The sequence below is a fragment of the Nicotiana attenuata genome, unplaced genomic scaffold, assembly GCF_001879085.1.
Source record: "Nicotiana attenuata strain UT unplaced genomic scaffold, NIATTr2, whole genome shotgun sequence".
NCBI lineage: Eukaryota > Viridiplantae > Streptophyta > Magnoliopsida > Solanales > Solanaceae > Nicotiana > Nicotiana attenuata.
Window position 1 is genome coordinate 64,218 of NW_017672868.1, and position 24,209 is coordinate 88,426.

The 24,209-nt window shown below is 37.3% G+C and overlaps 2 protein-coding genes across 4 annotated transcripts; both read right to left on the reverse strand.

The window, feature by feature from the left end:
* Positions 1-209: 209 nt before the first annotated feature.
* On the reverse strand, positions 210-5,243 carry LOC109214767 (putative pentatricopeptide repeat-containing protein At5g09950). Of its 3 annotated transcripts, none has more exons than XM_019378717.1 (3): positions 1,147-5,243; positions 607-918; positions 210-486 (listed from the first exon to the last, which is right to left on the reverse strand). In XM_019378717.1, exon 1 carries the CDS (start codon positions 5,114-5,116, stop codon positions 1,934-1,936), a length of 3,183 nt encoding a protein of 1,060 aa, XP_019234262.1. In that variant the 5' UTR covers positions 5,117-5,243; the 3' UTR covers positions 210-486; positions 607-918; positions 1,147-1,933. The 3 variants fall into 3 exon arrangements, with proteins under 3 accessions (XP_019234262.1, XP_019234261.1, XP_019234260.1); XM_019378716.1 differs by having other exon boundaries at positions 1,143-5,243; XM_019378715.1 differs by having other exon boundaries at positions 607-5,243.
* Positions 5,244-5,900: 657 nt separating this feature from the next.
* LOC109214765 (phytochrome C) lies at positions 5,901-13,760 on the reverse strand. The gene is made up of 4 exons (XM_019378713.1): positions 11,254-13,760; positions 9,825-10,641; positions 8,461-8,757; positions 5,901-7,454 (listed from the first exon to the last, which is right to left on the reverse strand). The coding sequence occupies exons 1-4, from the start codon at positions 13,292-13,294 to the stop codon at positions 7,244-7,246; spliced, it is 3,366 nt and encodes a 1,121-aa protein (XP_019234258.1). The 5' UTR covers positions 13,295-13,760; the 3' UTR covers positions 5,901-7,243.
* Between the last annotated feature and the right edge of the window lie 10,449 nt (positions 13,761-24,209).

Here is a 24,209-nt window from a genome sequence, read left to right on the forward strand (position 1 = left end):
CTGTCGCGATTGCAATTTACTAAAATGACAAGGGGTGGAAAGGATGACAAAACGCCCCAAATGTAGCAAAGAATACTAAGTTCATGCATATTTCAGTGTAAAAAGTAGTAGTAATATCGGAAAAAATATGAGATCAATTTTTTTTTGGGCTAATAACTTATTAAGAAAGAGAAGTAAACAAAACGAATGCTATTGCAAACAAACGACAAGATATCCGTATATTAGCCATTTTATTTCAAAAAATAAAAAGGACAAGATATTGGTAAAACAACTAATCCTGTCTTCTTCCACGTAATCAACTTCAAACATGTAAGAGCTAATACTGAGTACAAACAGTGACAACATCTTTCTCTTTGCCAAAACATGCTTTTCCTAGGGTGAGATATCTTAACTCAGTCATTCATCCTCCTCCTTGCATGTTATTGTGTCCATCTAAAATGTAACATTAGTTTGTAGCTACTTGCAGCCTGAACAAGAGGACTTGTCCTGCACATGTTGCGAACAGAAGTAAAACCTATCTAGGTAATATAGACACACTTTTATCAAACATTGTGAGATGAATGAGAGAAGTTACCGCAAAGGAAAACATACTGCTCAGGAACATACCTGCCTTTAATCAACAAGTTGACTTTGGACTTGTCCTTAACCATGTTGAATATTTTCAGTCATACTGCTGTCAACTTCTTCCTCGAGTTGGCAGCTGTATTCTCACGCGATCATCCCACAGTATCTATAGAGTACCTTGGGTGTCTGTTTAACTTGACGACAAGATGAGGCTTCCCATGCACCAGCCACACAAAGGATGAGTTCTTTAGAGATTGAAAACTGGAGTTTCTACTATCTGTTGGAGTCTGCACATTAAAATTGTCCAGCAAAACCAAAGGGCTTTAATGTGCAAGAGCACCTTTGATAAAGTTCCTGCACATGCAATTTTGATTTCATGTTGTCATTTGCTATGACTCTAGCAATTCATGCCACAGATATCGAACAAATATGGGAATATGACAAGTAATTTAATAAAAACCAGAAGTATGGTACGTTTTAGTAACTTCAGGTTGAGATCACCACCAGAATAAATAGTTCAACCCTTTTTTCTGATAAGGAAAAGAAAGTATTAAGTAAATAAATAGTTCAAGCCTTACAAACCAAATGCTTCCCTTCCCAGACTTCAGTCATGACACGCTAAGCCTTTCCCATTTGCTTCGTCTGTTGTGAAATGCCTCATTAAGCAACATCCCTTTCTCCAAGTTAGACTTAGACAGCATTTGATCCATCACCAATAATTATTACAATAACAATTCTCATTAGATAAATGATGAAATCATTTTACTTTCAATAATGATGGTGTACCGGCCAGCTTGTGCCCACCTCGACTAATTCACCGGGAACCTGCTACTTCCACCAGTACAAATACATGGGTAACTCTGTCCGCCAAGCTTAGTAGATAAGAACAAAATCATCTATCATTTTTTTTTGCTTCTGCTGGCATTTGAAGTTTTGAACCGTGATCTGCCAAGGCTCTTTCCAACTTCATTGACCATTAAGTCACTCACTTGGGCGCACAAAACAATGAATCTGCTGGAGTCTTTATAATAACTTGTCTACCAACAACTTGGATACAGTTTTACAGTGGGTTTGATATGCTTAATTCTCCTTACCTTCTTCATGCTCCTTTGATTTCATGGTGTCATTTACTGTCATTCTAGCTGATTCACGCCATAAAATATTTAAGAAATATGGCAAATAATACAAAATTATGGCACACTTTAGTAACTTCATGTCGAGGTCCTCAGCAGAATCCTTGATGCAACACCCTTACACGCTAACTACTTCCCTCCCCATACTTCAGACGTGACATGCTTGAACCTTTTCCATTGGTTTAATGCTTCATTAAGCAGCATCCTTTTCTCCAAGTTAGACAACATTTGATCTGTCACCAGTAATCGTTACATGAACACTTACCATCAGAAAAATGATGAAATCTGTTGGAGTCTCGTAATACTATTTGTCTACCAACAACTTGTGATATGTATTTGAAGGCAGAGTGACAGTCCCCACAAACTCGGAGGTTTTTCATTATTCTTATTGGCATGTCTGATTTCCGTGTAAGAACAAAGGCAACTGCAAGTCTCTCGCTATGATAGCTGAGGAGTTCTTCCTTATTCTCCAGTTCAAGATCATACAAGGCATATTTAATTTGTGGCACATACCCTGCATCCCTAATCTTCTTGTGCAATTCCGTAAGTTTTTCATAAATTGCATCTTTATCTGGATGTGATTGATCACCTGCCACAAAAACATGAACACCATCCCTCATGTTAACCCAGCTGCATCCAGCTTCTTTCCTTGCCGTAGCTTCTCGCATTGCACGCCGAGCCTCTGCCACATCCTCCCATTTCCCTCCCGAAGCATACATATTTGCAAGAAGCACATAGTTTACAGCATTATGAGGTTCCAACTCTAAGAGTACGTGAGCAGCTTTCCTACCTAGATCTGTTTTACGACTCCCTGCTCGACCACAGGCTCCAAGCACAGTCCTCCAAATGAGTGTATTGGGCTTTAATGGCATTTTATTGACGAAGTCCTCCAATTTATCCATCTGACCTGCTCGTCCCAGGATATCAACCATACATGAGAAATGCTCAATCCGAGGTGTCAGACCATATTGTTTGCTCATGGAATCGAAGTAATCCTTGCCCTGCTCAACAAATCCCACGTGGCTACAAGCTGATAAGACACCAACAAATGTGACATGGTCAGGTGTTTGACCTTCCAGCTTCATTTTTGTAAAAAGCTCTAGTGCTTTATGTCCATGTCCATGCCGTGCATAACCAGAAATCATTGAGTTCCATGAATATATATTTCGTAGAGGCATTAACTCAAAAAACCTTGATGCATAATCTATTCTTCCACATTTGGCATACATGTCAACAAGAGCACTCCCAACAACAGTGTCAGATTCCAAACAGGATCTAATCGCACAAGCATGAACTTCCATTCCATGCTCCAATGTTGCAATTGAGGCACATGCACTGAGAACAGAGGCAAATGTGAAGCCATCTAATTTCTGACCCTTGTGCAGCATAAGCCAGACTAAATCCATGGCTTTTGGTAAAACCTCATCGTGCAAATATCCAGAGATCATTAGGTTCCAACTCATATCATCCTTCCTTTCAGACATCCGAGAGAATATGTTCTCACAGTCATCCATTTCCCCGCACTTACCATAGCAAGCAAGAAATGAATTTTCAACAGCATTAGCATCCATTCCACTATATTTTAGCACCAGCGCATGGATTTGACGAACAAGACCAAGAAGAGAAAGAGGTGATATTGCTGAAAGAATATTTATAAACGTCACATTGTTGAGACTCCATCCAGCACGCATCATCTGTATGAAGTACTCTATAGCTTCAGAAATAGATGTCTCAGAATCACCTAATGCACCGATAATGGTATTCCAGGAAACTAGATCATATTCTGGCATCAAGGTAAACAATTTCTTGCATTCAGCCACACATCCAGTGTCAGCATATAAAGCAAGAAGAGCATTAGACACTGAAACATCAAAATCTAGTCCTAACTTTACCCCTTCACTGTGCAGTTGTTCCCCAAATCTTATCCAATTCAGGTTTCCACAAGAACTCAAAGAACTTATCAATGAGTAATTTGACGCCATCAGACCTGTTCTTCTCATCACCTGGAAGATTGATATTGCATCTTCAAAATAATCATTTTGATCTAGAGCGGAGATCATAGAGTTCCATGATACTGAATCCTTATCAAGCATGGTCTCAAAAACAGAACGAGCAATCTGTATTTCACCAAATTTAGAATACATACTAATCAGAGCATTTCCAATAGCAGCCTTGGAGTCGCGCAAACCAGTTCGGATAACATAGGCATGTAGCTCTCTACCTCTTCTTCTCCCTTCTTCCAACAAAGAGAATTCATGAAAAGCACCGAAAAGAACAACGAATGTATCAGAATTGATTTTAACCAAGTCTCTCATCTCCATAAAAAACTTGGTCGCGACTTCTCCTTGACCAAGTCTCACCAATCCGACCATCAGCCCGTTCATGGACACTGCATTCCTTGTACCCATCTGTTTAAAAACCTTCATAGCATTATCGAGACACCCAAACCTTCCAAAACCACTTACCAGAGCACTTCCCACATACAAGTCTTCCAAAAGTCCAGACTTTTCTATTTTAGCCAGTAGCTGCTTCAGCAAAAACAAACCACAATTAACATGATTAGCAGCAGCTGTAATTAAGCTGCCAAAAGTGAACTCAGTAGGCTTACAAATAAACCCCAAATCCTCTTTTTGCATATCAGAGAAGAGCTGAAACACAGAAACTGCATCTCGCTGAGAGTAAACTGAAATAATAGAATTGCAAGATACCGAATTCTTATACTCTATCTCTTCAAAAACACGCCACGCATAATCGCCAGTACCTGCAAAACTTCCATACATCGAGATCAAGACATTGGAAACAACCTCATTAGAAGCATGCCCTGTTTTCAAAAGCAAACCATGAATTTGCATTCCCAACCTAAGCCCACAAGCACCTAAACTCTGACAAGCCCTCAAAGCACTACCACAAGCATAATGGTTAGGTATAAACCCCGACGAAACCATTTCCCGAAAAACATGACATGCCTCGTCAGGCATCCCATTTTGGGAATAACCCGTAATCAAGCACGCCCACGTAACTAGATTTCTGTCCAGCATTTCGTCGAATATATCATGAGCAGAGACCAAATCACCACCTTTCACATATAAATTAATAAGGGTGTTACACAAATACAAATCTTTATCAACCCCATTTTTTAAAATATCCAAATGGAGTCTATGCGCATCGAATTCAGAACAAGAGAACAGGTATTTTTGCACGAGAAATTCGCACTTGTCTGAAACTGTAGGAGCAAAATAGGCTGGCTTTTGGTATGGATGAAAAGCTTTGTCTTTTGTTGTAGTGATGGTGGGATAAGCAAAGTCATTCGAAAAAGACTGAAGAATTGAAGCTGCAAATGTGCTGAAAGTATAAGTGGGGTTTGGATTTTGATGGAGTAGTAGTTTGTTTCGTGTTTGTATAAGTGCTGCCATAAACATGGTGAAAAATGGTCACCGCTGATAGAGCTCGAAAATATTTTGCTGCCTCATTTTAACCTTGGCGCCATTTCAGCTCTGAAGAATTTCATTTGATGACTTTAAAAAACGGTAGCAGGCATTATTAATGTTGGACCATCTTAATTCCATTAATCAAAAGAGATCATAGCATAGAGCTATATGACCTTTAAAACGTGTGCTTTGAAAAAACATAAATAATTATGTGACTATAAATTATCTATATTTTATTAAAGGTTAAAGTAAAATTAATTTTAAATATATAAATTTGTTATTCTTTTTAGATAGATAATAATGTGTCATATAAATTGGCACTGAGGGAGTATTAGGTTAGAGGTCACGACGAGTCTGGGCACAACAATAGAGTTCCCCTCTGGTGTTCTGTAAGTCATGAGGGTGGAAGGGGTTCACCCGAACACTCTTCGCCGGAAATTACAATATATAAGGTAAAATTCGTTTTGTATCTCTATATATCCGCTTGACATATACCAAAAGCATATCTTAATAGTTAAGGGGGTTCAAAGCCTTTGTGAGGTCGTTGGATACAATTCCCAGTGGGTATAGATTTTTTTCTTGTACCCCTTAGCGAAAATTCTGCCGCAACTGAATGTGACAACTTCTTTTCATTTGGAAGAAGGGATACAATCTCCTATAAATTTAATCTCTCTCTTCTTCAATTGGTAGCATTTACAAATGTAGTCTTGAACTGCTATATGAAAATGGTCTCTGCTCATGATGTGTGCAGCTAAAAAGATAAGTGCTCATGATGTGCAGCTAAAAAGACTATATGAAAATCATCCTGAATTGATAAGTTCAGCTATAAAGAATGCGATTGCGCCAATTTCACTGAAATCACATGAGCCAAACTAAATATACAGCAGTTGCAAAATAAAGCAATAATACAGTTCTCCTACAGTATTGCAACATTATGGTAGCACCAACAGTTGCTGACACTAACGAGTCAAGTTAGCAGCACTTGATCTTGTATTCCAGCTGATAAGCTAAAAACATATCTGCTTCATCATTCAAAACTTCATCAATGGTCTCAATCTGGAAGTTTGATCTATTCCAAGAAATCTTCACTGCACAATGTTGTATAAATTAAAGAAAATAGGAGTATCTAATGTGTGTCCTGTACATTGTGCCAGTTAATTTGTCAGAAGAAAGATACGTTCTTTGACAACTAAGTTATGCTGCACTCTCTGGATGTGGAACTTAGACATCGTCAACCCCAAAAGCTAGCTCATGAGAGGAGGATTTCCTGAGACCGTGTAAGAAGACCACAATCCATACCCTCAACCAATGTGACAAACCCAAGACTAGAAAACTGGAGCGTGGATGACGATAGCCCAATGTTGAGCAACACAACAACAGTGACTAATGAATCTGATTCTGATACCATGTGAAGATATGGCCTTTGAGCCTAATTCAACCCCCAAAAACTAGCTCGGATGATTGCGCAAGACCATGTAAGGAGATCACAACCCATACCCCCTCAACAGATGTGAGACTTGACACTGGAGATGCCATGGAGAAAACTGGAAACACTTCAACCATGGAAATTATTCCACCACAAAATGATGCAATAGTCTTGGCAGAGCAAAACCCGAGACAATAATATAACAATGTCCTAAATGATTATCAAGATGCCCCTGTCAAAGTAGAAAAAGAAGATCCTCCTGCCCTCGAAATGCGATTTTTGCAACAATGGTCCTGAAGGAGAAGAGACTGGCATTGCAGCTTTCATGTAGATTACATGGAAGAGAATTGAAATTCTCCACTTCTAAACCATCACTGCAATGGGTAACATACAATTCATTTAAATGGCTCATCGAGCAACAGATTAACTGATTCTCTGAAATTAGCCTTTTCCGGAATCTTGAGCCAGTATGCCCCTGATGGAGCAAAGAGATCAGCAAAGAAATACTCCACTCAGTTCTAGCGAACTCCATTTGCAAAAGCCTTGGTAAACAGTGAAGAACCACTAGAAATAATGAAATGTGACCATCAGCAGATTTTGGCTATCAGTCTGTGAAAATCTTGACAAGCTTGTCTTAAGAATTTCATGTAAATATGTGTTGACTGCAGCAGGATAGTCGGGAACACTGATGGCTAGTGGTTGCTCTGGTCTGTCAGTGGAAATTCAACTAAGATAATGAATGAGGATCTCTCCGCCTCTCGAAGATACTGGACAGTTCCATTCATGATTTTAACAAGTTTCTGGCTGATGTATAGGCCAAGACCTTCCCTTGATATGCTCTGACTGTAGTAGAACATCTGTTGAATTAGCTCTTCAGGTACGCCTGGTGCTGGATGAGTGATACTGAGAGGTGAAATGTAATATAGTTAGATTTAACGTACAACGGAAGCAGATCACTCTATCAAACTATAAAGGAAACCTTGACTGAAGCCGACCATTTGGGCCAACTGCAGCCTTCGAATGATTGCCCACTCCCTTCTCCACTTAAATACCAGAGTTTGTTCGCTTGGCGCAGGGCTTGAACCTGTTACCTAAGACACAAGTCCCTCAACCTTTGCCAATTGAGCTAACCCCTGGGGGCAACTTGCCCCTTCTCCTCTTTCCATACCCTTTTCTTTAACTAGAAGAACATATTGGATATTATGATAATATATGTATATTACCCTTTTACTAAAGGGAGACAAAAGGATCATTCCAGATAGTTTCAAGATTTGAAATCTCTGACCAATCAGTGAAAACTGCTATAAAGCATAATCAAGCACTGCATCTGCTACTTCTAGGTAAATTCTGACCGATCAGGGAAAAGAATTTTGCAGATTGGTCCTATTTAATATGCTTAGTAATTAAATCCCATATTACGTTAAGAGAGTTAAAAGATTTAACACGCAATAGGACATTTTAATGCTGTTTCACCAGGTCAAAAAGCCCTATTTAGCCTTTTTCAGCTTCAGCATAGTCTGCGGGTATGATACTTGCATCACCACCTCCAATTCAAGAGAGAAAATAAGCTTCGAGGAAAAAAAGAGTGGAACTTGCCCACTTTGTCACAACAAAAGTTAAAGTCTCTATATCTGCATTTGAACTCCTAGAAGTCAAATTTTTGTAAGTTACTCTGCTTAAACAATTTAAGCCACATAAATCATGCTTTCCCATGAAACAGCAAAAGATGCATAGTCAGAAACATGGGGTACAATAACCACCTTGACAACCTAGCCAGGATTAAATTGACATAATTAGCAGTAATTACTTCATTATACAATCTAAAAATGGCACGCAGCCTTCATTTTATCAAATGACTTGCATGCAAGATAATCAATAAATCCAAATCTGAGAGATAAGAACTGATTACCGGAATTCAAGATGCATGACATGCATCTTGGTCCCTATACGTTCCTTTCTTGGAATTATTCTGAGCACCACAGAGGAACCTTCAAAAGGAACAGTAGAGAGGATAGCTGTGGTCAAAAAGTCAGAAAGGACTTGTTGAAGCCTCAAACTGTCACCAATCAGGTACAAGTGTGATAGTTCGACAGGTGAATCGCATGTGACCTGAACCTTGCGCTCCTGACTTAGAATCATAACTTGATTGATGACCACTGTAACAACTTGGCTAAGACTGAACTCACAAGAGTTCATTTCCATATAGCTGGAAAAAACATTGCAATGATCAGGACTGGTCCAAAAATATATACAGATACCAAATATTGGATACCTCTCCAAGACCAGATCTAACACATCTAATATATGCTAAATGATCCAAAAGATGCAAATTGGTGTGACGTTAAGATGCCATAGTACACCAAACGCAAACATTATCATAAACTATACTTTGTGTTAATCATAGACTCCAGCGTGTATTATCATATATGGGTTACTAATAGCTACTTCAGATTACTTTCCTGATTAACAGTACAAATTTCACATTTTAAGGTAGCCATCATCCATCAAATTTGGATCATGATCTGGCACACAATATATTCCACCCTCAACTCTATAATTTCTTGTTAACCCATGAGCTTCGTCCTTCTGCTCTTTTCTTCCTCTGCTAATTAATGTTAAATGAAGTTATTAGATTGATGCATCGCCGCAGATGTTTCCTTCAAAAGAGATAAAATGTGTCTCCTAAGACCTGACACCAAATTTTCAATTCATAGTTTTGCCCAATGTTATTCTCTGTTTGGAAACTAAAGAGCAGATCAGTTTCTTTTCTGGCCCACTATTTCCTTTCCTGATTTCTCTTCTTGTACTTTTCGCTTCTCTTCCCTATGTAGCCTTCAGCCTAATAGTGACCACATAGCATAAATTGTGGATTTTTAAGGTTATCTAAGGGAACTAAGCACTCGTTTCTTCATTTGTTTCAATCCACCTCTGTCCTTCACTATAGAGATACATAAACTAATATCAAGAAGAGAGAAAGACATCAAAGACTTCCAAAAAGCAAAGATCTGCAGAACTGACAGATCAGCTTCCTTGCCAAACTCACTTATCAAAGGAAAAAGATAAATAAAAAAAAAAAGCTTCCTTAGCAATCTCCGAAATGTCAGGCGCACAATTTGTGAAAAACAGGCAGTCAGAATATCCCTTTGCAAGTTCATAGAACCTACAGCTATGATCTTGATGTGCAGAAATACCAGTGCAATGGCCTGAGCATAAAGCAGATATTTCTTCTTTACATAAATAGTACAACAATAAATGGAGGTCAAATTATCATACCATTCCTCAATACTCTCAATATCGGTGTCATCAATGATCTTGGCTAGTTGTTCTTGACACATTGTGCTTGTCTTCAGCAAATGACTTTGATCATTGCTCAAATCAGAAGATTTCATCAGATTCTGAATGCACTTTATCCCATTTAAAGGGTTTTTTAGTTCAAGACGAACATAAGCCAACTTATTTAGACTATTTTCAGCAGCTTGTTCTGACATCTTTTGCACATGCATTGCATATTGAAGATCCGGACTGGGAATATGCAGGAAGCAAAGGACCCCAGTTACCCTACCATCGGCATCAATCCTTTTATTTGCAGATAGTAAGGCTTCAATATACTTACCCTGTTTATCAAATAACCCCAAAAACAATTTCTCACCTTCCCCGCCAGCAATTACCCTATTAAATAATATCCTGAGCTTGATTAGCGTGTCTTCATCTTTCACCCTGCAACCGAAGTTATTAACCGTGAAAACCTCACCAAGAAGCATTTGATCAATGACCTCCTCCCTCTTCAACCCAGTCAATTTGTGCATAGCCTCATTCCATTCCACGCATCTTCCATGTTCATCCATCACAAAAATTGGAGGAATTAGAGGAGATGGATTGCGGACAATTCCAACATAATCACCTTCAATGCGGATATATTTGTCCTCAATCAGTTTTAACTCAGTAACATCTTGCCCAATAAAGCAAACTCCAACAATATTTTGTTTTACGTCTCGACTACAGCAGGCATTAGCCACTAACGTAATAGGTCCGACATTTTCTTGGCGACCAAATGTCCTAAGTTTGATTTCTACATTTTTCTCCTCCTTGCCTGCAAGTCAAATATCAAAGTAGATCATTTTCCAGGAAAAAATACCAAAGAACAAAATAAGCACCTAAGTTGTTGCATGGAAGTCAAGTGGCGACCCAGAGAAATAAGACAGGAAGGGAGGTTGGAAATGCTAATATGTCTAATATCCAGCGTTGAGGAAGAAGTAAAAAACAAGTTTCAGACAACATAAGGGGCCAAAAGAGCGACAGACCAAACAATGCCCGACTGTGATGTCCAAAACAGTTCATCTAATTTCACTTCAGTTTCTGACACTTCTTTTTGTTCTTCTTAGAACTTCATTTCAGAGGTCTTTATACATGAGGAAACAAACTCAAAATGGGACCAAATATGCTATGGCTCGATAAATAAACAGTTTGACATAGCCGATGCAGCTTGTGCTAAAGTTATAATTAAGAACAACACAACTATTATGCCTCAGTCCCAAACAAGTTGGGGTCGGCGATATGAATCCCCATTCCTTTCATTAAGTTCAACTTATATACATCATTACTATAATTTAAGAAAGGAAAAATAAACAAAAAGGCATGATTCAATTTTTTGTTCAGAGTATTCAAACTGTATGATCTATGCATTGGATAATCAGAGTATCACCTTGCAAAGCCAGGGAGAGAACACCTTCAATTGCGCTTGCTCTATCTTCAATAACCAAATCGACCAATGGTACGCCTATTGCTTTCTCTATAAGCAATCCAGTTAACTCAGAAATTTTAGAGTTCCATCCATTAATACGGCCTGAAGTATCAACTGCCAAAATGGGTATTGCTGCTGTCTCAATAAGACGAACCATTTCGTTTGTGACAATACGAAGTTCATCCACTCTCTCTATACTGGTATCTGCAGCAGGGACATTCACAATCATTTTAGAACAATCAGCAACCTCGTCTTGCAAAGATCCTCGCAATATCAGCTGCAAGGAATGGATTGCATCCATTTCCACATCCTCCCAAGGTAGGCTCCGCCGCTTAACAACCTCCAAAAAGGCTTTAAATGATGACCTTGGGTGCATCTTTCTTCCGTCATCCTTGTCTCCAGGATCATGTTTTTCACCACCCCACTTGATCTCTTTAGCTGTGTGGGAGCGGAACCAGAAGAGAAAATCTTTTGAAGTTATTTTTACAGCAGCCATTCCACATACCGCATCACCGAGCACAGCAGCACTTGGGTAGCCAGCTTCCATGAGGCTATCAGTGCTTAAACCTGTACTACTACTGTGAGATTCATTAAGCCATTCAGCTATATCTCTAATTTGGGACTCCGTTGGCGTAACACCAAGCGACCAAAGTTTGTTCCTATAGTAAAGTACAGCCCCGTCGCACCTTACAAGGTCCATAACATTAGGAGACTGGTTAATAATTCCCAAGGGAGCATCTCTTAGAAGCATGTCACAGAGAACAGTCTGAGTTCGCAATATATGCTTCTCCCTAAGTTGAGCTGCCACTTCCACTTCCTTATTGATCTGAACACTGAAAACTTGAACCAAGAACTCACACGCGTACCTCAACGGAAAAGGAAGAAATCTAGGGCAAGTGTGATGGCAAACTACCAAACCCCACAATTTTCTTCCCATTTGTTGGTCACTATCCAACTCGTCATCTTCCTCACTAATCATCAGAGACATCACCATAGATGCAATAGAACCCATATTGGCCATGTATTGTGCATGACAGCCGTGGGGAGCTCTTAACGCGGACCCACCAAGGCTCAGTGGCTGAGCCAGTCTCGGGTCATGAATCACCCTAATTGGTGGAGCTAAGCAATCACATATCATCCTAACCTTATTCTTCATGAAGAGAAATCTCGAAGCTTGTGGTATATCGGTAGCAGGGTAATGCAAGCCAAGATAAGGTTCTAGTTCAGGCTTACGACATTCTGCAATAACTTCCCCATGTTCATCCTCGTGGAATTTATAAACCATAACACGATCATAGCCCGTCAAATGACTCACTTCTCTAACTAATACATCACATAGCAACGATATATTCCCACTTGGCAGAGATTGTAATTTTGCAATAGCTTTAGCAGCTAGCTTATAAGATTTTAATGCTCCAGCTGCAGTTACAGGGACATCATCTGGATTCACAGCCTCCAAATCTATTACTAACCCAACATCAATGCGGTGTAAAATCGCATAGAAAGGCTTACCCGAGTTTCTACAATGAACCAAAATAGGATTAAGCAAACTAAGTTCTCCAAAGCTAGCTGCTTTTTCAAGCGCGGAAGCACCTGAAGATCGAAAAAGTGTCCTGACATCAGTTCCAAAGGTCAAAGCCTCTTGCTGTTCGATGCTCGGAACAGCAAGAGGTATCAAGTCCAACATTTCTGGCGCATTTTCGCTATACGCAATGACAGTAAAGTTGTGCTCATCAATAGCAATCATACAGCCAAATGGCTGAATAAGACTTCCCCTTTGCATTTTCTGGAGATAAGCAGATACAGTTGAAGATGGAACATTGCTAGTGGAATTTGACAAGTTAACTGAATTAGAGTAATCAAATTGTTGTTCAGACTCTTCAAACTCCACGTGGAGTTTTGCATCAATTGGGGTTTGAGCAACAATACGAGCACCATGTCTAGACCTAGCTGAACTGCTCCTTGAGCAATTAGTCTTGCTTGTTGTAGATTTAGAAGACATTTCTAATCCTTTCTTTGTTTCAGTAACAAGAAAACATCAATATTGAAAGATAGAATTCCTCAATTCTCCTATGTTAGTACTTAGTACCGTGATCAAATAATATATGGAGAAAAGACTAGAAGAATCAAGAATCTTGAAATGAAACAACCAAAATTGAAGACCAGACAAAATAAGATGAAGGAATTTACATAATCTTTATATCAAATAGAATCTACCATAGTTAAGAAAACACCATAAAAGAACAAAAGGAAAAAGGAGATACCCACTTGTGGACTATTACTACCTCATACCAATCCAAGATTCCATCTTTTTTAAAGAATTTCTAGAACCCCATGTGGAGAAGGACCAAAGCTAAGAACCAGCCAAATGAAGCAAAATGGTTTGCTAAAAATGGAGTCTTTATACATTATATGTTGCTTTTCGTGCTTTACCAAAAAGAGCTTTAAATGCTCGAGACTGGCAGCAGTAAAATCTAAAGACCAATCACGAGGAACCAAATGAAGTATATGTTGTAACTAAATATGAGTATTTTTATTAAAGTTAGGTTGCCGAGCCGAGATTTTCATTAAATAAATAAGTATAAATAAAAAACTCACCAAGAAATCAAAAAGAGTCAGTCAAGATATAGTATATATACATATTTTTTCAAAAATTATCTAGTTATATTATAATTTTTCGACGAAAGGGTGTCAGTCTTGGGTGTATGTGGCTCTGTACACGACATACGATATAATTTAGGAATTAAGTGATTGGTCGTATTTTCTAAAAATAGTTACCTCAAATTATTTATTATTTTAGAAGTTCGAGACGAAAATAATTAATAATTATTCTTGAAAATAGATATAACATAAATAAATTAAATATTCAATGGTGATATTATATCTTAAGATATACATACGGGTACAATAGTTTAATATCTTTTCTAATTAATATTTTCTTAAGGAGCATGTAGAAGAGAAACACAATAGATAATCTAAGACTAATTATGGCGATTACTATATTATTTTAAAGTTTATGCGTAAATTTATTGGTAGTGTTAATTTATAGAACTTGAATTTAAAATAGTATAGGTGGCTCACTTCCTTTTCTTTTTAAATAAATTTTTTTACTGACAACAAAAATAAGATGGCGTTTTCTTCAAAAGTTGAAAAACAGTTTTCTGCCGAAGTTTAACTACTCTTCTTTGCTGAAAACTGTGGTTGAAACACAATTTTTGTAATTTCAATTTTTTCCATTTGGATTAAGATTTGCCGTGGTTTGCTTTGTAGATAAGGCACTTAAGGTGAAAAAAGGAATTACAATATCATAATATAAAAATATTACATGAAGGGAGAATTAAAAATTAAAAAAGAGAAAGTAGGCATTAAATTGGATATGAGACGAAAAAATGTCTATAGCTTAAAGTTGGAGTGAGAATTTAATTATTAAGGCAAAGTTGAGGACAAAAAATAATTTTGCCCCTAAAACTTTGCATTTTCCTATACCGTAAAGGAAAAACAAAACTGTCGGTTATAAAACTATCCATTCAATATTAGTACTAGTTTTACATTTTTTTTTTCAAAGAAAAGAAAGGAACAAACGGCTAAAATTTGGAATAAAACATTTTAATCGCAAAAAATAAATTAGATATTTATTTTCAATAATAAAAGGAAATATTAGAATATTAAGGAGCTATTATATGATGTCTTTATATTTCTGTTTTCGCTTGTAAGGGTACAATACAACCACATTAGAGATTGTAACGTTTTCTAAAAAAAAATTTGAGGAAAATATACAAAAATCTCTAGAACATTGCTGACTTTCCTGTGTCAGCCTTTTTGACGGTAAGAACCCATTTTGATTGGCTTAAATTACCTCCTATAATAAATGTTGATACCCAGGGGCGGATTTAGGGGGTGTAAGGAGGTTCAGTCGAACCCCCTTTACCGAAAAATTACACTGTATATATAAGGTAAAATTTGATTTTTATCTCTATATATTAAGTTTTGAACCCCCTTAACACAACTCTAAAGTATAGTTTAGTGGTCAAGAGGGTTCAAAACATTCATAACGTCACAGGTTCAATTTCCACTAGCTACAAAAAGAATTTTTGAACCCCCTTCTTGGAGATCCTGCCTCCGCCACTGTTGATACCTTATTTATTTTAAAAAATTATATTTCATAACTATCTTTTAACTTTTATAGTCAAATATCTATTTATGATCACCTCCTAGTCTTAAGCCATAAAATACGCTGTCGTCTCTTTCTTAAAATAAGCTGCCATCTCTTTCTCCACTCTCTCTCTTCAATTGTTTGTTTTGTTGATTAGGAAGACAAACTTTTGAGAAATTCTTACAGATTACTAGATCGGGCTTTCCACGGCCTTCCTGCCGTAATCGATCCCTCTGTACCATCCGTTTTTCTTCTCTTTCGTTTTTCTTAATTCCCAACCAACAATTCAAATAAAAATCATGAACCCTTAAAACTGTTTCTGCACTATAGCCGCCGACAATAGCATCTCGCTGTGTTAATTTCGAAATCTGCTATCGGCGAGAGAGACATTAGGGTTATTCTTGAACAAAGACGACAGAATTTTGGTGCTGAGCAACTAGAAGAGTCTGTTACCTTTTTTTTATTGTATTTCAATGTATCTCTGTATTCGGAGTTTTGGGGCTCAGCAACTTGAAGAGTCTGTTACCGGTTTTTTCATTGTATTTCAATGTATCTCGCGTATTCTATGTTTTTTATTGTATTCATTGTCTTTTTTTTCCATTGTATTTCAATATATCTTGTTGTATTCCATGCATTTCATTGTATTCACTGTCTCGCTATATTCCATGAATGTATTCATATTTTTTTTAATTAATATAATTCATATATTTCGGATGTATTTATGTATTCAGATTTATAATTGAGTTTGTTGAGTTATATTAAGACTCTATTATGTTAATTGATTCACTTTCTATTTAAAAATAGTGTAATCCCCTATTTCACGCCGTTAATACAGTCGAATACAATAATCTGTCCAGCTGTAATCCCATGTTTCACGCCATGAATACAGTCGATACACTCGAATACAAAAATCTGTCTAGCTGTAATCCCTTGTTTCACGCCTAGAAGTGTTATTGTATTCATGAATACAGTAGATTAAATACACCAAATACACTCTAAAAAATCTGAAAACATAGCTATAGGAAGTAATATAGTAAATGGTAGCTACAACTAGCTAATAACCACTAAAACATAGTGGTTTCTGAAAGTGACTTTTAAGTTAAGTGCTTAAAAGTACTTTATAAGTGCTGGAACTTGTTTTATAAATAAGCAGTTACATGTTTGGATAAAAGTGTTGAAACTGAAAAAAAGCTGATAAAGTGTTTGATAAAGCTTGTAAGCACTTTTTCTTGTTAAAATGACTGAAATATCCTTAAAGTTGTTAACATCATAAAGAAGATGATTACTATAATATTATATTTTTCGTTCATAGCTTCAAATTCAGGGTAACACGTAAATTCATTGAATGATTTGATTTTAGAATATAGTTGCACCAATTAAAAAAAAAAGGAAGGAAAGATGGAAAGTAATATACGAAAAAGAAATTAATATCGTTCCAACTATGGTAATTGGTACAAAAGAAAATAAGAGAAATTTATTTTATCTTTTGAAACGGATAATTTTTACATTTTTGTCTTGTGTGTTTGCTATTTTTTCTGGGTTGGTAAATAGAAAGACAGATGAGCTATTGAGCCAATTATTTGTAAAAAGTTTCCTCTTTCTCATTCCAATAAATCGACCCTTTCTTTAAACTAATAAATCGACCACCCAAAAATTAAAAATTTAAAACAGATCGAAACTAATTCATCTGCCATTTAATTTTTTTCCCACTTAGATTGATAAAAGTTGTTCGAATATGTAAAACTGTTTTAGTGTAAAATATGAGGGGTTCGTAAAGAAAAAAATGAAAGGAAAAGAAAAAGAGGGGAAAATAATGAATGAAAGTGTAAAGAAAGAAATGAAAGGAAAAGAGAGGAAAGTTATGGAAGAAGACGAAGAAGAAAGCAGAGGTTGCTGCTGTCACGCCCCGAACCTGGGCCTAGACGTGACACGACACTCGGTGCCTGACTACATGTGACCGAGCGAACCAACTGGCTGGCTGAATCAACATGTGATATCATAACATACTAAATGCGGAAGATAAACTAACACATGCTGATATACTGAAAGTCTGAATGATAAAAATCAAAGTGTGGAAATACTAATACAAGTCTGAAACATGTCTGTAGCCAACATTTCTTAGCACAAAAAGCTTGTGACTCTGTCTAATTGATACTCTAGTCTATGAAGCCTCTAATGAAGTATTGAAAATACTGAATGTCTGAAAATACTGAAGACTGTAAGATAATAATAATGCCCCCGAACGAACTGGGGATCACCAAATAGCTGATACGAGAATCCTAGCGTTCTGAATTGTCAACCTGTAAATCATTACCTGCATCGTGAGATGTAGGCCCTGGGCAAAAGGGGCGTCAGTACATTTGAATTGCACTGGTATGTAAAGCAACTGAAAGAAAGAATTATAAATGCTGAAAATGAAACTAAGCTGATAACTGAAAATTGTTAATTGATAATTGAAATGATAACTATTGAAACTGAAACTGAAATGATAATTGATAACTGAACTGATGATTGATAACTGATAACTGAAATGATAACTAATAATTGAATTGAACAAAGGAAGTAAGGATATGAATACTCCCTCTTCTGAATGATGAATAACATGTTTATCTGAATAAGCTACGGCCTCGGGCCCAATATATATGTGCACAAGCTACGGCCTCAGTCCCAAGTATACGTATACATAACTACGGCCTCAGGCCCAAAAATGCATAAAGCACAAACTACGGCCTCAGGACCAAACATGCATAAAGCATATAAACTACGGCCTCAGGCCCAAATATAGGTGTTCAACATTCAAGAAATGAGAATCATACTGAAATACATAATACTGAAATACCGAATCATATTAAGTTACACGATACTCGAATGCTAAATAGAATTGGACTGAGACATGTATTCATGAACTGATTATGAAAACTGAAACTTCAACCGTTTATGACATGCTGAGTAATCTAGACTGAGACTCATGGGCATCAAACCCAAGTCTATATTGATTATTCACTGATTTCACAACGTTTAGAATGAAAGTCATGAATGAGTTACGAAGATAGAGAATATAAGTTCTATGAATATTCATGGAACTAAGACATAATTACTTTCTGAGGAAACTAGTAATAGTTATAATAAATGGGACGTAGGGAGAATCATAGACATTCTCAAACGTAAAGAGAGTTAGCCTCACATACCTCAATTTCGCCCCTTAGTGCTACTACAACGATCCACAATACTAAGAACCTTCAATCTACAATAGCAATATCCAATGGAACCAATATTAGTAACAAATTTCATAACTTAAGCCATTTAGGCATATTATCAAACACCTTGTAGGCATAAATTTCTACATCTCATCACCATATAATTAGTTCATACAACTACCACCATTCATCAACAATTTATCCCACCATCATAATTAACCAATTTATAACCTCCAACATCACATATATGACCATCCATCCACACCCAACCAACGAAATTCCATCAATTAATCATCTTTCAATCTCTACAATAGTTATGTAATTAAATAGGGAACTTATGGCTTCCAATCACCATACCAAGAGTTCCAATACTTATTCATACTCATATTCCCTTAATAAATTCATACATGTAAGTCTAAGCGTGTAGGATTACCTTTTTGGAAGAAATTTTGCAAAATCCTCCTTTGAGTTCTTGTAGAAATCTCTTGAAGATCTAAGTATTTTATGTGTAGATTTTATCAATATTAGTGTAGAAATTATAGAATTTTACACCAAGATAATGGGGATTGCTTACCTTGAAGATGGGGGAGGGGGGGGGGGAGTTGGAGGTCTTGAGAGAGTGGAGGAAAACCCTAAAAGTCGTCCAAAAGAAGTGGGAAAAATAAATCCCGAAATTGTGTTTATAAGCCTAGATTTCGGACGCGGACATGGATGCTTCGCATCCGAGCAGTCCTCCGCTCAGGAGCTCGGATGCTATGGCAGCACTTCACTGCCAGCCCCTCTTTTCGGATGCGGCCTCGGATGCTTCGCATCCGCGCAGTCCTCCGCCAGCCTTTGGTAATTTGGTCATAACTTCTTGTAGGAAAGTCCAAATGACGAACGATTTGAAGCGTTAGAAACTAGACTCAAAGATCTTTCACACCAAGATAATGGGGATTGCTTACCTTGAAGATGGGGGGGTTGGAGGTCTTGAGAGAGTGGAGGAAAACCCTAAAAGTCGTCCAAAAGATATGGGGAAAATAAATCCCGAAATTGTGTTTATAAGCCTAGATTTCGGACGTGGACGTGGATGCTTCGCATCCGAGCAGTCCTCCGCTCAGGAGCTCGGAGATTCTCGTATCAGCTATTTGGTGATCCCCAGTTCGTTCGAGGGCATTATCATTATCCTTACAGTCTCTTCAATTTTCAGACTTCATTAAGAGGTTCATTAGACTAGGAATTATCATTAACAGAGTTCACAAAGCTTTTTGTGCTAAGCAATGTTAGTACCAGACATATTTCAGGACTTGTATTAGTGTTTCCAACACTTTGATTTTTATCATTCAGACTTTTCAGTATATCAGCATGTGTTAGTTTATCTTCCGCATTTAGATGTTATGATATCACATGTTGATTCAGTAGCCATGTTGTCGCTCGGTCACATGAATTTCAGGCACCGAGTGCCGTGTCACGTCATGCCCCGGTTCGGGGTGGTGACAAAAGCTTGGTATCCAGAGCACTAGGGTTCAAGATCCTAGGGAGTCTATGAAGCCGTTGTCCATGGAGTTCCCTTTTATGTTGTAGCCGGCCACTCATATATAAAATGGAACTACCAAGACATCTAGGATTGTTCATTTCATTCGTCTCTAGACGTGCCATGAGGCTTAGAAACAATAGTTAACCTTCTCTTCTATCGAATTCCAAACTGTATTTGGATTGGTCCCAAGCGACGCACAGGAAGAAACCTAAGTTCCTAGAGAGGATAATTTCCCATTGGGTGGAGTAAGTATGGTAAATACGAGATTGAGGGGTAAAAGTGAGACTTGGAGAGGTTAAAAGTGGAGCAATTAGTATAGTACAGATTTAGAGCACAACCTTATCAAAAGTACCAAAAACAGTTATCATGTCTTTAATGTTTGGTTATTTCATGTTAACCCTTAAGTTACCAGGTTTTATTTTAAATAGGTTCCTTCAGTTAGCAAATTTATGTTATTGGTATGCAGTTATCCAGTATTCAGTTTACCAAATCTCCAATTTCAGTGTTATCAAAATTCTGGTGACTGGTAAGTCATACAGTTGATGCCTATGGGGTGCTAAAAGAAAATGTAAGTAAATAGTGGATTAGCAAAATCTTCGTATATTTAGGTCTGGATATAAAACGGAAGACCTTCACCGGATAGCGCAGAAGTGATTTATCAGATTAATGATTAACTCTGAAGGACATGTTGTGTGTTGTAGTGATCCGTATGTTTTTTACTTCACCAAAAACAATTTTATTTTTTAATTTTACAATTGAGCCACAGTTGATGATGATAATTTAGATTCAGAACCTACAATGTGCAGGTTAAAGAATTTAACCGCAAATGGCCTAGAATTGGTCATTATAGTTTTGGACAGAAAAAGAGACTACGGGCAAAATCCTAGCAGTCAGAAATGTTGATATTACCAAAGATGTATTTTTCATAACGACTCATGCATATGACTAGAAGACATGATGTATGAAATGAGAATCAACAGCAAACCAATATTGAATTTCAGGGAATGATTTTAAGTTGTCCAGATTATTCATTACTAGAACTTTAAAAGTACCACCTAGTAAGTTACTATAAGAGTAGGTATTATTGTGAGATAAAAGATATGACAAGTTCCCCTTAGGATGTGACTAATGTTTACCCCAAACGTTTATAGTTTGATATGATTTTGAAGTGATAAAAATTAGATATTCCAATTTTGTTAATACAGATGAAATTTCCCTAAGTGTGATCCCAGTGACATAGTACAAAAGAAAGATAGTGTGCGACCGTTAGAATTAGGTCGGATGGTGAGGAAGTTAGAAAACCCTATGCTTCATTTAGTTATCAAAGCAGAGCAAAGAAAACATGATGCTAGCAGGTGTGTTAGTAAAAGAATAGTAATTAATTTGAGTAAAATATAGTGAATTAGCAATTTTCAGCAGAGCTAGTAGAGGTAAATTTGATCAACTTAGCCCAGGTTAACCTAGTGAGTGGATTGACAATTGAAAGATCGAAATGTGTAGAACCAAGGAGTTTAAGTAAAACCCGAGATAGTACAGTGACAGTGGAAAAAAAAATCAGCTAGCATTTAAGAGATCAACTACAAAAAGAATAGCCTTTAAAAATTATCGAAAAGAGGTTTCCCAAGATTGACAGTGTAAGCAGATGTAAATCTTAAGATTGTATATGATTAGTTGTGAAGTACATTACTTTCCCTTATGTAAGTAATTTAGTTTTTCCTAGTAAGGAAGATTTCTTAGGAGTAAGTTGAAAGATGAGTCGTCATTGTCATAAAGTGCAAATTTTTTTTTTGCAGAAGATAAGAAAAGTTGTTCAGATCTCAACAAAAGAGAATGATCCGCAAGTACAATATCCTAACCTTTGTTTTAAGGGAGAGATTGAAAATCATCAGTAAGTCCAGTTAGAGATTTGAAACCCAATAGTTAGCATGGGGCAGAAAAACTATAAAATAATGCCCAGTTATGTATTACGAGGGTAGTGCCATTGCACGAGACTCTAATATTCCAAGTAGTGGTCAGTGACTTAGCTCACAACAATACTATAAGTGTTTTTTTGGAAGTGCTTAAGAAGATAATCAAGTGTTGGGAAGTATAGCTCATGAATGAGGATAGCACAGAGAACTATGTTGAAAGAAGTTCACTGCTTAGCCAAGGTAGGAGTTCAACTTTCGGACACCAAAGAAGTGGAGTTGTCGTCTAGAACAGGACCTGTTGCTCCTTAGTAGCCGAAGTGAGGAGAAACGGTTTGATGATCCCTACTTGTTGTAGCTGAAATAGGGATTCACATGCATAAGATGATGGCTTTTGAACAAGGGGAGATGATGGTACTTTTAAGTACCAGGATAGATTGTGTTTCCAACCATAGATGGACTTAGCGAGAGGAAGTGTTATAGCCATAATTCCAGATATTCCTATCCACCTAGGTTTCCCAAAGATGTATCATGATCTTAAGGAGATTTAGTGGTGGAACGACATGAAAAGAGAGTTGCAAACTTTGTGGACAAGTGTCTGAATTATCAGCAAGTGAAAGTCGAGCAGCAGAAAACCAAGGGTTTATCTTAGAACACACACAGCCTTTAGTGGAGATGGTAAATATGGACCTTATAATAGGATTATCTCGCTCATTTTGAAAGCATGATTTTTATGGGCGAAGGTGTAGATTGCCAATTAGTTGGTTCGAAGTTGGCGAAACGGAGTTGCTGGGACCAGATTTGGTCAATCAGTCTATGGAGAAGTCGAAGTTGATTCAAGAGCATTTGTAGATAGCTCAGATTACCAAAAGTCTATTCGAAACATGCAACCATAGAGACCTAGAGTTTCAAGTTGATGATGGGTGTTTCTGAAAGTTTTGCCTATTGAAAGGTGTTATAAGATTTGGGAAGAAAGGAAAGCTCAATCCCAGCATCGGGCCATATAGGATCCTATGAAGGATCGGGCAAGTAGCTTACGAGTTAGAGTTTTCACCAGAATTGGCGGTTGTACACCAATATTTCACGTGTCATGTTATAACATTCAAGTTTCCAGTATTTAAATCTCATGTCACGACATTTGTGTTTCCAGTATTCAGATCTCATGTTAGAACATTCAAGTCGGTTCAGTACTCAGATACTCATGTCAGTCCAGTACTCAGATATTCACGCCATCTTAATACTTAGATATTGATGTGAGTTCAGTGATTAGATATTGACGTCAGTTCAACACTCGATTATTTGTGCCAGTTCAGTATTCATATATTAGTTCAAAATTCACGTACCCATAACAAACAAGTATTCATGTATATGTATCATATTATGCGTATTATTATGCCCTATGGAGCTGTGTTATGCTCTGTTAGCTGGTAGGTATTTTGGAGAAATGTTGAGGTAACTAACATTTTCTCCTTCAGAACCTTATTTACAATTCTCCATGTCTTTCAGTGTTTAGTCAGTTTAGTAGCATTCAGTATACCTATTCAGTTCAGTATCTCATCAGTTCAGTAATCGTGTATTTCATTCAGTTTAGTATGCAAGTGTTAATGAGTGTTCATGTTCCCACCAAACCCATTTAAGGTCCGGAGTTAGCAGAAGATACAGCAAGGACAATCATTCGAGGACGAATGATCCCAAGGGGGAGATAATGTAACACCCCGTAAATTTGAATCGGTTGTGGATGCATTAAATGAGTATTAACGTGAGGTAATCAATTGGTTATAATAATCAAGTTTATCTAGGCATATCATAAGTGATTTGGGGTCCAAGAGAGACCTAATCTAAGCCAAGATGAAAAATTACAGATAGACTAAAAACCTCCAAATGAGTACGCACATGACCACACTTTGGACGAGCATATCTACAGAATATATAAGGCTTTAGGTTGTTCAAAAACCTTGTCAAAATGAAAGGCTTTGAGGTCTAGTTTTAACGCTACAAAAACCGTTCATCATTTGGACTTTCTACAAGAAGTTATGGACCAAAATTACTAAAGTGGCGGGAGGACTTGCCCATGCGAAGCATCCGAGGCCGTGTCCCAAAAGAAGAGCTGGCAGTGAAAGTGCTGCCATAGCATCCGCGTAGCG

What these genes read in the sequence shown, in the direction of transcription:
- LOC109214767 (XM_019378717.1), bottom strand. Translation starts at nt 5,116, where the DNA reads ATGTTTATGGCAGCACTTATACAAACACGAAACAAACTACTACTCCAT.
- LOC109214765 (XM_019378713.1), bottom strand. Translation starts at nt 13,294, where the DNA reads ATGTCTTCTAAATCTACAACAAGCAAGACTAATTGCTCAAGGAGCAGT. An exon ending in TCTCTCCCTGGCTTTGCAAG is followed by an intron (nt 10,642 to 11,253) that starts GTGATACTCTGA and finishes TTTGACTTGCAG; the next exon opens with GCAAGGAGGAGAAAAATGTA. An exon ending in ATTGAGAGTATTGAGGAATG is followed by an intron (nt 8,758 to 9,824) that starts GTATGATAATTT and finishes TGTTTTTTCCAG; the next exon opens with CTATATGGAAATGAACTCTT.